This window comes from Ailuropoda melanoleuca, chromosome 10 (genome assembly GCF_002007445.2).
Source record: "Ailuropoda melanoleuca isolate Jingjing chromosome 10, ASM200744v2, whole genome shotgun sequence".
In the NCBI taxonomy this organism is placed as follows: Eukaryota; Metazoa; Chordata; class Mammalia; order Carnivora; family Ursidae; genus Ailuropoda; species Ailuropoda melanoleuca.
In genome coordinates, this window is record NC_048227.1 from 60,187,870 (window position 1) to 60,200,036 (window position 12,167).

General features: G+C 37.6%; 1 protein-coding gene across 6 annotated transcripts in view; it reads right to left on the minus strand.

The window, feature by feature from the left end:
• The window catches only part of CDK19 (cyclin dependent kinase 19), a 168,095-nt gene that overhangs the window by 18,535 nt on the left and 137,393 nt on the right, over positions 1–12,167 (minus strand). For all 6 annotated transcript variants that reach the window (XM_034668991.1, XM_002927551.4, XM_034668987.1 and 3 more), the window contains 2 exons: positions 5,456–5,513; positions 339–470 (listed from right to left, as the gene is read on the minus strand). In XM_034668991.1, coding sequence (XP_034524882.1) covers positions 339–470; positions 5,456–5,513 — 190 coding nt within the window. The remainder of the gene's footprint in view (positions 1–338; positions 471–5,455; positions 5,514–12,167) is intronic.

A 12,167-nucleotide genomic window follows, 5' to 3' on the forward strand; every position in this document is an offset into this window, starting at 1 on the left:
GTGGAGAAAACAATTCTAAACCTCTCTCCGGTTCTTCTGATCAATGGTAGGTAAGTGCGAAATAAAATTTGCACGTTATCATTTCCATAGCAACTCAACAGGATCAAGTAACTCTGTTCTCTACAAGAAAATGCTTTCTTCTTGTTAAAGAACCATATTCCCCTATGAGTTAAAAATCTTAATCTACCAGAATAGAATATCTAGGAATATAGAAGACAATGGGACTTTTACAAAGAGATATAAAAGTGGTTTTTACAAAGCAGCTTCATTATTGTGATAGCATTTGGTATTTATGATATTTCGATGCTACAACAGTAAATCATTTTAGACTAACTTACCAATGGCCTTTGTGTAATGCCTTGCACCAAGCAGAAGTTCGGGAGCCCGATACCAAAAAGTCACAACTACTGGATCCAAATCTGCTAGTGGCTTTAGAGGAGAATTGAATAATCTGGCAAAACCCATGTCAGCTAAAAAAAAAATGAAATAAATTAATATAACACTCAGTTTGGCATGCTACTAGAACCATGCAAGGTTGATGACAATAGCCACTAGCCTTATAAAGCAGTCCTTTTCCTCCTTTTCAACCAGGGGTCTGCATCAGGCACCAGATTCCCCCTTTGGAGGTAGATATTATGATTGTGCCTGTTTTACTGATAAAAAAAAAAAAAAAACGGAGGCTTAAAGATATTCTGACTTGCCCAAGGTCATAGAGCCAGTAAACAGAGTCATAATTAGAATACAGGTCTGATTTCAGAACCCTGGCTTTTAGAAACATTGCAATAATCTTAAATGTTCTATAAAATCGAAATAGTCTACAAGTTTCCATGATTAATTATGACCTCTGCATGTCTATGAATCTAAAAACTGACTCCATCTTAGTTTGGTGTGAGCTGGAGTTGGCGTATGGACACACGAGAGCCAATCTGTACACATTTCTTCCCAATTCTGAGTTCAGTGATGTCATATTGGTGACTTGAAATTGGCTATGATGGGAATATTTGCGTCATTAAAAACAGCAAATGTTACAAATTGGGGCTTTTTTAACCCCACAGAGTCACTGTTGTATAATTACCAGCACATCATAAACATGTTTCCAAGAACATGTATAGAATATGTAAGAGATAATTTGTTATAATTCAGGATTTAACAAAGCTCTATACCAAAGCTAACTGATTTAAATATTGGAGGTGTATGCAAGTAGTAAAAAGAATAGTTATTACTATAATAAATTCCTGGAGACTATCTAATTTTCTTAACATTTCATAAATAACAAACACCTTTTATCTGTCAAGCACTTTAGAGTCTGCAGATGGTTTTCATATACATCATCTATCGCTTCATCTAATGCTGGTTTAGTATTTTGTTCCCCACCTCTGAGATGAAAAATCTAAAGCCCGTGGCAGTTAAATGACTTGCCCAAGGTCACAGGGATAGGAAGCAAAAATTCCAGGACTCAAGCAAAGCATGTTACAATTTAGCAGCTATATTCTTAATCATTGATCTGACATCCAGTAGAGATACTCCCATGTCACAAAGGTAAAATCACGAGAATGAAAAACCTCTATAATTTGAAATATATAATATACACAGTACATTTTGATAATAAGGAATAATGTACATTATGTAATAGTACATCAAGGTTTCAATGATAATCATTTAATCTAAAATTAACATGCTATGATATACATTAAAATTTTAATTTACAGTGATTTTGTTTCTTTGGAGTGTGAATAATTTACAAGACTTTCTGAGAATGTTTTGGAGAACACAGGTCATAAAAAATAAAGCTATCCAAGCAAGCCTGTGCTATGCCTACTCTTCCTTAACTAGATTTCCCTAGAGCAAACAAAAACATTCAAAACCATTCTACCCATATTACGCCTACTTCGAAGCACTGCTTTATGTATTTAATAGATGCTGATTGTTACTGATGGCAAAGTACTATGACGCAGTGCTGTCTCACCCACTGAAAAGCACATTATTTTTAAGTAAAAGCTAAAGCCAGTATTTCTCCCCTTATTGTCTATCTTCTTTGTTTTATATAAGCCTCCTCTATTCACTGTTGGGTAAAGTCAAGTCTAAAGGAAACAATAAACATTCTTAAAAACAATTCCTGACTATTGTTTGAACTTTAAAGGAGTTTCAAACCCTTCCTCAAATAATCAGTACTTTAGACATAAGGTAACTAGCCTAAACATTACTAACAGTTGTTTTCCTAAAAGTAGATATGAGTGAAACTGTTCAATTCAGTGGACTGCAGTGATAACGTTCTGGTGTGAGGGCTAATTAGATTGTATCAAATGATGGAGAAAAGCAGGAAAAGGCAGTGTCTACCACCAAGGAACTTACACGAAGGTGAGGTGACAAAATACACGGAGTGAATAAAAGCAAAAAAGGGTAAGGGCTGTAAAGCTAAAAGGAAAGTTGCCAGTGGCTTCTACTAGACTTGACGTCCTTTGAGGGGAGGGCTTGTGTCTCCCTGGCTTTAACTGGAACAGTGCTTGGTAAACCTCTGTAGCACTGGACTAAATTGAACGTGGGACTTGAGCTGTATTGTACCTGAAGGGTGAATCACTGTGAACCGTAAAGGGGGCAAGCAAGCATTTCAGGTAAGGCCTGAAATCTTAGGCTGCCGGAGCAGGGGAGGCTCAGGGGCAGTGAAGGGCATGATGCCTTTTCCATTTGCACTTTTCTTTTCAAGTCCTTTTCAAAAAAGGACTGTATAAAAGTGTTAAGCATAGGCATCCAAACATTAACTAATTTTTAAAAAGTAATGTGCTATTAAAACAAAATTTAAAAGCAATTTAATCAACTAGATTGCTGACTAGACTGCTGGTATTGCTTATTGCTTACTTTTAACCCTGATTTTATCCCAAATCTTGGATAGAATAACAATCCTAAAACTCTTAACAGGAGCGCAACTAACGGGCCTGGCTGGGATGCAGCATTTATGCTGCGGACTACTAGAGATACCTGGGAGTGGTGGGAAGACAGTAAGTGCGGGTGACCGGGATAAACGTGATGACTGGTACAAACAAGGGGCAGTATGGCATGGTGACAATGAATTTGGTTTGAAACAATGGAGGAGAGGTTGCCAGCAGCACATCCAAATAAAGGTAAAGATTTCGGCTAGGGTGAGGGAAGAGAACCTGAGATTCAGATCTTAAAATGACTTTTATAGAATCCACGATTTTTAAGGCCACAACTTATCGATTCCTTAAGGAAGTAATTGCAGAGGGAAGCCACGCCCCAAGCCAGTGCCTAGGGGATCTTGAAACAAAAGGCTAATAGGAATAAAAGCCAATAATGAATAAAATGCAGAAGTAAGAACAAAAGTGGTAATTAGAAAAATAGAATCCTGTGGTGTCATATAGACCAAGGGAAAAGACAGCCCTGAAGCCAGACTGGTCAGAGGAAGGAATGACTAAGGCAATAAAGGAAAACGGTGACTAACTATAGGCCACTGGCTCTGGTGAGACAGAGGTCATAGGTGACTGTCTGGAAAGCAGTTTCGACATAGGGATGGAGTTAGAGGACAGATTATAACAAATTAGGGTGAGTGGAACCCGTGGGTGAGCACAGTGTGTTCCACAAGTAGAGGAACAAGGGGGAAAAATGAACACATGGTAAAGAAAACACAATGGATATGAGAAGATTTATTCTAGAATTGTGAAGAGGGTTATGAATGCTGAAAGGTGAGGAGGAGAAACCTGGGAAGCAGAGAGCAGAGACACAACAGTGAACGCTTAAGTACAGCAGGAAGATATTTAGAAGCTGGGGTGGGGGGGCGCCAGACAGGACTCAGGAGGGGGGAGAGTCACTCTTTGTCTGAGACCCTTTCAAAGGCAGCACTGTGCTGACAGAAAGTGGACGGTGAGGGTACAGCAGACAGCTTTGATATCTGGGCAGCAACGTTTGTAGGGAAAGAGACTCCGGACGTGGAATTCGAGTCTTCCATCGGAGAGGGTTTGTAAGCTGCAACCTCTAAAGCCAGCTCCCCTCCTCGCTCACACCCACCGTGCAGGGTGGTTGAGTAAAGTAAGCGAGGTAACGTGTGATGGCATTTACCACACTGGACGGTGAACTGTCTGTGTCACTGTCCCTCATAGGGAGGGTCACCTGTCACCACCCTTTCCCTTTCAGCCATGTCTAGCACAAGGTAGGGACTCGAATACCTACAAGAAAAAGTATGAGCGTGAAACAGGAGCAAGTGAGGAGTAGTGGAAAGGGGGTGGGGTGGGCGGAAGAGGGAAGGGAAGGAAAGCAGCTATTCGGTTCTTAGTGACCATCAACAGTATTTTTTAGGACTCTGAATCTCAGTAAACTCGGCATAGAGGTTTAAAGAAAGGGAAGTTGGTTTAAAACAGCTTCTTCTGGAACTAGGCTAGCAAACTAATTGAAGAAGTAGAAAACCAAGCAGCAGGCAGGCGCAGTTGTAGCAGGACAGAATGGATGGGTAGCTGGTCAAGTTAGCACGATTTTGCATCACCTCTAGTATGATATATTCTAACAGCAAAGAAAGCAGGTAGATGAAACAAAATTTCTTTTAAAATCCTTCTAAAAACCATTGAACATTTAACAAATGTAATTTCTATTACAAAAAAATTAAAATAAACCATTTCTTTAGCTCATTTTCTTCCCCAATATGTCATGTGTATAAATGATGCCAATTTCTTTAAGAACAGCCTTCAGGGGCGCCTGGGTGGCACAGCGGTTAAGCATCTGCCTTCGGCTCAGGGCGTGATCCCGGCGTTATGGGATCGAGCCCCACATCAGGCTCCTCTGCTATGAGCCTGCTTCTTCCTCTCGCACTCCCCCTGCTTGTGTACCCTCTCTCGCTGGCTGTCTCTATCTCTGTCGAATAAATAAATAAAAATCTTAAAAAAAAAAAAAAAAAAAAGAACAGCCTTCAGGGTTGCAAAGGAAATTTTAATATATAGATAGGATTCCTGCTGGTGCCTTAATCTAAGACTACCAAGTAAGAGAGTCTATAAACATATGGATTCATTTGGAAAAAATATGTTGGTACCTGGCCCAGGCATGCAGGGGCAGGGACAGGTATCTGGGGAAGAAGTGTGTATTAGGTCAGCAGGGAGAGAGGCATTCCGGGAAAGAACACTGGTGAAGCTGAGACAAAAGCAAGACTTAGCAGATTATGCTTAGGGTAACTGTGCAGGACAGTGATCACAGCACAAACAGATGCTTGGGTACTGTATGGGAATGACGTTTTCATGGGCTTGCTTGCCTCAGCTTAGAATCACAGAACCTTCTTTGGGGAATAAACCTGAGGAATTTTATAAACTATCTATCTACACTCCCCAACACATTTTCTAAAAACATGATGAGGAAGTCATTTGAAAATTATCTACTTAAATAAGAGTCTTAAAAAGGGGATACCACCTTTGCAGTCACTTCAGTATCTTAATAAATTATTTTAGAAATAATTACCTACCTATTTTGACTCTCCCCCTTTCAGGACCTTCTCCCATTACTAGGATATTTGCTGGTTTCTAGAAATAAAAATAGAGCATTCAAATTACTATGCTTATTCTTTTGACATGCTCTAAAATGGAAAGAAGTTCTTAAAATATGAAAATATCACTTCTGTATTTGCATCAAAACCATAATAGAATATTAAGTACCCTCTATATAAAAGCATTTGACATACCTGAAGTTAGCACTAAACTTCTATAAACATTTTTGCTTTGAAAACATCTTATTTCCAAAATTATATCATATAAGTAATTATAAAAAATTGAAGCTATCATTTCTGTCTACCCCACAGAAGTAACAAGTAATAATAATTTTTTAAAAACCTGCACATAAATAAACTGTCCACTTGCTGCCCGCAACAAAGAGTTTTTGTGGTTGAAAATTTTTATGTAAAATTTCTAACCACAACATCACTGCCTTCATTTAAATGAATCAAATGGAATATTCCTTGCTCAATATTTCTAAACCACTATAGGAAAACATGATCAACATTCAATAGACTCCATTAAAATCCACATGCATTTTCAGCTATAGTTCATGCAAACGTGAGAAATTCCAAATAGAATTTCAAGATATAGGAAAATTAAAACCAGGGCTAATACGGAGCTATATAAAGAAAAGAATAAGCTGCAAATGTATCCACTGTCTTTTAAGTCATCCTCATTTGTAGATATTTGCAAACAGAGGAACTGTGGAAACAGGCTTTTGGGCAAGTCAGTCTCCTCTGTAAACTATTTAGGGAGAAAATTTATGATTCACTTATTCAATCAATGAATGTATTTTTAGCATCTTCTAGGGACAAAAAAATACATTAACAATTAAGAGGAAACACAAGCGCATGATGAACCAAATTCCTAACCTCCAGATGCTCGTTATGTAAGTAGAACGAAAAAACAGCTTTGTGTCTTAGAAGCTAATGCCATTTATGAGTTATGGAGAGGAGTGAGGTCTTGGGCTAGAGGTTAAACCAGATTACATTTAGATCCCTTCCAATTTGCTGGCTCTTCTTCAAGTTTCAATAAAAACAATAAGCACTCAAACAAACAAACAAACAAAAAACCAGTTCAAAGGAGGAAGTGATTAACCAGAGTTTCCAGAGTTTCCATTGTTGAGCGGATTATTCATTGGAGGTGAGGGCAAGGGTGGTGTCTGTCATCCAGATTCTGAAAAATGAACAGGAACTGGCATGGTGGAGTAGAAGGGCAAGAGAACCACAGGAGGTGAAAAAGGCTAGGAACGAGGTAGGCTTAGGAGACCATAACCTGGACAGAACTCTGGACAGAAACCAGAGGACTCATGTTGGGGGTAGTAAAGTGAACCTAGATTCAGGATAATCTTAAATGCCAGGTGAAGTGATCTGAGCTTTATATGACAGGCCGTGAGATGATGGACGAGGGGCAAATATCAGAACTAGGCCCTGTCCAAGGTCTTCTCGACTGAACCGGAGAGGGAGGTATGGAACTGAGTAACACTGTGAAGGAGAAATTAACAGGACTTTGTGACTAGTTGAAGTCAGAAGACTAAGACAAAGGGTGATAAAAAAATTCAGCAAGGTTTTGAGTTTCCGCAACTGGAAGAATGTTGGTGCCTTTATTATGAAAAGTTATGAGAGGTCCTGGTAGGGAAGGGGAATTATCTGAGATGCCTACATCCCACTAGCCAGGGGAGTGGAAATAGGAAGATTTAGATTTGAAAGTTTTTATCACTGGAGTATGATGACTGAAGAAAACATGAGACAAAATTAGTTTATCACAGCCAAAAGAGAAAACAGCACTACACAACACCCAAACCTGCAAGATTCAAGTTTGACAACAATTTATCAATGATCCATTATAGATAAAACACTGTACTGCAGACTTTTTGGAAAGAAAGAAAAATAAAACATAAGCTCTTGACTTCAAAGAGCTTTTGAATCTAGTAGGGAAAGACAGACAAGCTGTTTTTTGTAATATCAGGCAGGTTATGAAAAGTACCAAAATAAGCCAAAAGAAAGTAGAAGTAAAAAGATAATGGTAAGGGCAGAAATCTATGTATTTATGAATCCTCTAGAATGACTACTGCAAGAGAAGAGAAGGTACAATAAACATTACAATTTATAAGAATGACCATAACTACAGGTCCAACGGAGGTTAGAAAGATAAAAGAACCTCACAAAGAACTTCATATTGATTAACTTTAAAATGTATACAAAACAGCCAAAGTCAAGAAAATGTAACCTACAAATGGACTCAAAATGAATTAGAAAAGCTTAAGAAACCAATAAGTGCTAAATAAATTGAAACTATAGTTAAAAATCTTCCTTCCAAGAAAATACTGGACCCCAAATGATCACAGAAGCAAGTTCTCCAAGTTTTCAGTGAACAGATTGTTCAATCTTATTCAAACATTTGCACAGAAGAGAAAAAGAGGGGATGCTCCAAATACATTCTAGAAGGCCAGTGTAATCTTGGTAGCAAACCCAAAGCATTCAAAAGAAAAATTTCAGGCCAACCTCATGAAAATAGATACAAAAATACTCATAAGTATAGATGCAAAAATATTAAACAAAATATTAAGTCAAAAGCCATTAACAGGAATTCCAAGATGGCTTAACATGAGAAAGCCTATATATGTCCATCACCATATTAACATATTAAAAAAGAAAGATGGTATAATTATCTTGATAGAGGCTGAAAAAGCAGTTGATAAAATTTAACACCCATTCATGATAAAATCTCTCAGCGAGTTAAACTAGAAAAGTACCTCCTTAACCTGATAATGGGTATGTCTCCAAAACCGAGAAGTAATATGGGAAGCATTCCCTTTAAAATCGGGACTAATGCAGGGATACCCACCATTACCACTTCTAAAATCAACATTCCACTGTAAGTCTAATGCTATAAAACAATAATTAAAGGAATATGGATGAACAAAATTATTGTTCATTGCAGATGATGTAATTATTTACATAAAAAACTCGAAGTATTTACAGATAAATTATTAGCAATAGTAAGAGAGTTTAGTAGGATGTTTGCCTAATTGAACAATATGAAAAAATCAACCGTATTTCTATATAACAGCAAAAAAAAGTAGGAAATAAAATTTTTCAAAGGCAGCATTTCTATAGCAATAAAAAAAAAAAAATAAGGTACCTAAGAATAAATACACTAAAGGATGTAGAAGATTTTTGTACAGAAAATCTTGAAACTTGATCTTAAATGACATTAATAAGTCCTAAATAAAGGGGTTATGTTTATAGATAAGAGGATTCTATATATAAAGACATCAATTTTCCTCATACTTATCTGTAAATTCAATGCAATTCCAATCAAACTTCCATCAAAGTTTTGTGTGTGTGTGTGCGTGTGCATGTGAACTTGAAAAGCTGATTTTAAAATATATGTGGAAAATAAAATAAAATGTATGTGGAAGAGCAAAGACCTAAGGATGGCAAGATACTCATGAAGTGCTAGGGGTAGGGAATGAGGAGAGGCGTCTGACTCAAAACACGACATCACAATTTATTTTAAAGCCACAGTGATTAAGACAGTGTGATACTGGGGCGCCTGGGTGGCACAGCGGTTAAGCGTCTGCCTTCGGCTCAGGGCGTGATCCCGGCGTTATGGGTTCGAGCCCCACATCAGGCTCCTCTGCTATGAGCCTGCTTCTTCCTCTCCCACTCCCCCTGCTTGTGTTCCCTCTCTCGCTAGCTGTCTCTCTGTCAAATAAATAAATAAAATATTAAAAAAAAAAAAAGACAGTGTGATACTGGTACAGAGAGAGACAAATGGATCAATGGGATAGAATGGAGAGCCCAGATGGAACCATAATACTGGGAGAAGAGGAACTTCAGGTCAGTGGAGAAAAGAGAAACCATTCACTAAATGGTGTTGGCACAACAGGTCATCCAAATGGAAAAAAAAATAAATAAAATGAATGCTCACCTCATACCATACACACAATTTCAGGTAGATTAAGGATTTAAACATGCAAAACTTTAAAAGTGTTGGGGGGAAGGGAGAATGTAGAGAATATCTTTCTGACTCTCAGGTAGGAAAGAATTTCTTAAACAAGATTTTAAAAAATAATCAAAAAAGAAAAGACTGATCAATCTGGCTATTAAAAATAACTTTCAATCATCAAAAATAAAGAAAATAAAAAGACAAATCACAAACCAGAAGTATTTGCAATACACATAAGTAACAAAGATTTTGTATCCAGAATAAAGAACTCCCCACAAATCAATATAAAAACAACCTAATAAAAAAATGGGCAAAAATGTCCGAACAGGCATTTAACAAAAGAAGAAACATTTAACCATTAAGTATATGAAGATGCTCAACCTCATCAATAATGAGGGAAATGCAATTAAAATCACAGTGAGATGCCATTTTACACCTGGTATATTGTTTAACAGTTAAGAACTGTTGAGTAGGAAGTGGGTCAGGGGGAACTCCAGTACATTGTTGGTAAGAGAATAACTTGGTACAACTTCTTTGGAAAACAATTTGGCATCATCTTGCAAACTGAACAATCACATACCCTTTGACTCAGTAATTCCATTTTTAGACACACCAGAGAATGTTCATAGCAGCATAAGTTGTAATACAAAAAATCTGGACAAAACCCAAATTTCTAGCTAATAGAAAAATGGAGACATTAATTTTGGTAGAATCACACAATGAATTTTTAAAATAGCAGTGAAAAATTTTGGGTTACTAATAAAGGTAAAAAAAAAGTTTGAATCTTAGAAGCATTATGTGGAGTAAAAAAAGCAAGTTTGGAAGACTATATAAAGCAGAATGCCATTATCATAAATCTTAAAACCAAGCAAAACTAAAGAATATATGGGTTAGGCCCACAAACAAACATGATAAGCCTATTTTTAAAAAGCAGTGAATAATGGATTAAAAATTTAGGATATTTGTTACTTCTTGAAGAGGCAGAAGAATGGGATGGGGGCGGGGAGCATAAATAGAAACAAGCTACCAGTAATGTTCTAGTTACTGGGGTAAGTGACAGGCTCTCGACTGTTAGCTTTGGAAGGTACATAATGTTCCAAATACTCTTTTGTACATATCCTATATTAAGACAATAATAAAGACAAAAACAAAGCGAGGAATGGGGATATGCATTGCTGGGAGGGTGTCATTTTTAATAGTAATAAGCACTACTTTAAATTGATCAGAGAATGCCTTCTTTTGAGAAGGTAACTTTTGGGATAAGACCTGAAGAAAGTAAAGAAATAAGCTGCTGGAATTTAAGGGAAGAGCAGTCTAGACAAAGAGAAGGGGAAGCTGAAAGGTTTGAGACAGGAGTTCGGCTGGTGAACTGGAGACTTACTAGGGAGAACAGTGGGCATCAGGAAGCACAGAATAAGGCGCTGATGACACTAGAGAGAAGGAAAGCCAACAACAGAGGGCTTGCTTGCTGTTCCCAATGTTCTGCTTTGGGCACAAGTCATCTGAGTACCAGACTTGGTAAGTTCTTGAGCACTGTCTGGCCTGTGCTCTAAGAGTAGGTGAGGGCTCCTGCAAGATTTGCAGAAGGGCAAGGCCATGGCGTAGAACAGTGAGGAGAAGCCTTGGTGAGCCAGCAGCCTGGTTAACTGGAGAAGGAGCCAAGAGGTCAATGTGGCTGGAGTTAATGAGATAGGAGGAGAGTTAGCACAGGAGAAGCCATGGAGAGGTAAGGTGAAGCTGGCAGGGGGCTGTCAATCATACAGAATGATGTAGGAACTTGCAAAGACTAGGATTTACATGACTAGAATTAGCATTATTTTATTATATATTATCTTTCTGTCTTATCCATAATTTTTATAGGTTGCACAATATGGATTTTGGTATTTTGCCGAATCTCTGATAGAAGGATATGGAGAGACTATCATTTTTTACAACATTATATATTTCTATAATGTCTGACTTTGTATTTTTGGGTATGGTTTCTCATTAGAGAAATAGAATTTTTTAATAAAAAAATAAATAATGTTGAGAGAAATAAAAGGTGTTTAGAGGAAAACAAGCCTAATGAAAAACCCCGTGAAGGAGCAACCATGGTAAGAAAACAGAGCACGTAGTGTTCTAGAAGCTAAGAGAGCTTGAAAAGGAAGAGGAAGTCTTCAGGTGCAATAGAATGAAAGTTGGGAAGAGGCAACTTCTGTCCATTTGCACAAGCCAGACACAGTACGTGAGACCCAAATAAGTAGAAAGAAGGCAAAGGCAGAATTAGAGTATACTGTTGAAGGCCTTAGTGAGAACAGACTCTCCGGGATATAACAATTCTTGGGGCTCCCAGCTGGCTCAGTCAGAAGGGAATGCAACTCTTGATCTTGGGGTCATGAGTTCGAGCCCCACGTTGGGTATAAAGATTACTTAAATTAATAAAACTTTAAAAAAAACCAATTCTTAAAAATTATCAAATAAACCATCTTACATACCCTTTGCTATATTATTTGTAATTCCTAAATTTTAAGCTTAAACCCTCTCAAAATAAATCTGTAAGATAAAAACACAAAGTATGTGAAATGGGAGCAAAGTTGCTTCACATATGAAAGGCAAATAGATTATGAGCATTTGAATGGGAGAAAAGCAGGAAGCTGGTCTCAGATCACTGATAGCTAACTCTCAGAAGTTCCTGCAGTCATGCTCTGTAGAAAGAGAGAATATGAACACCACTATGGAATGAGGTTACAG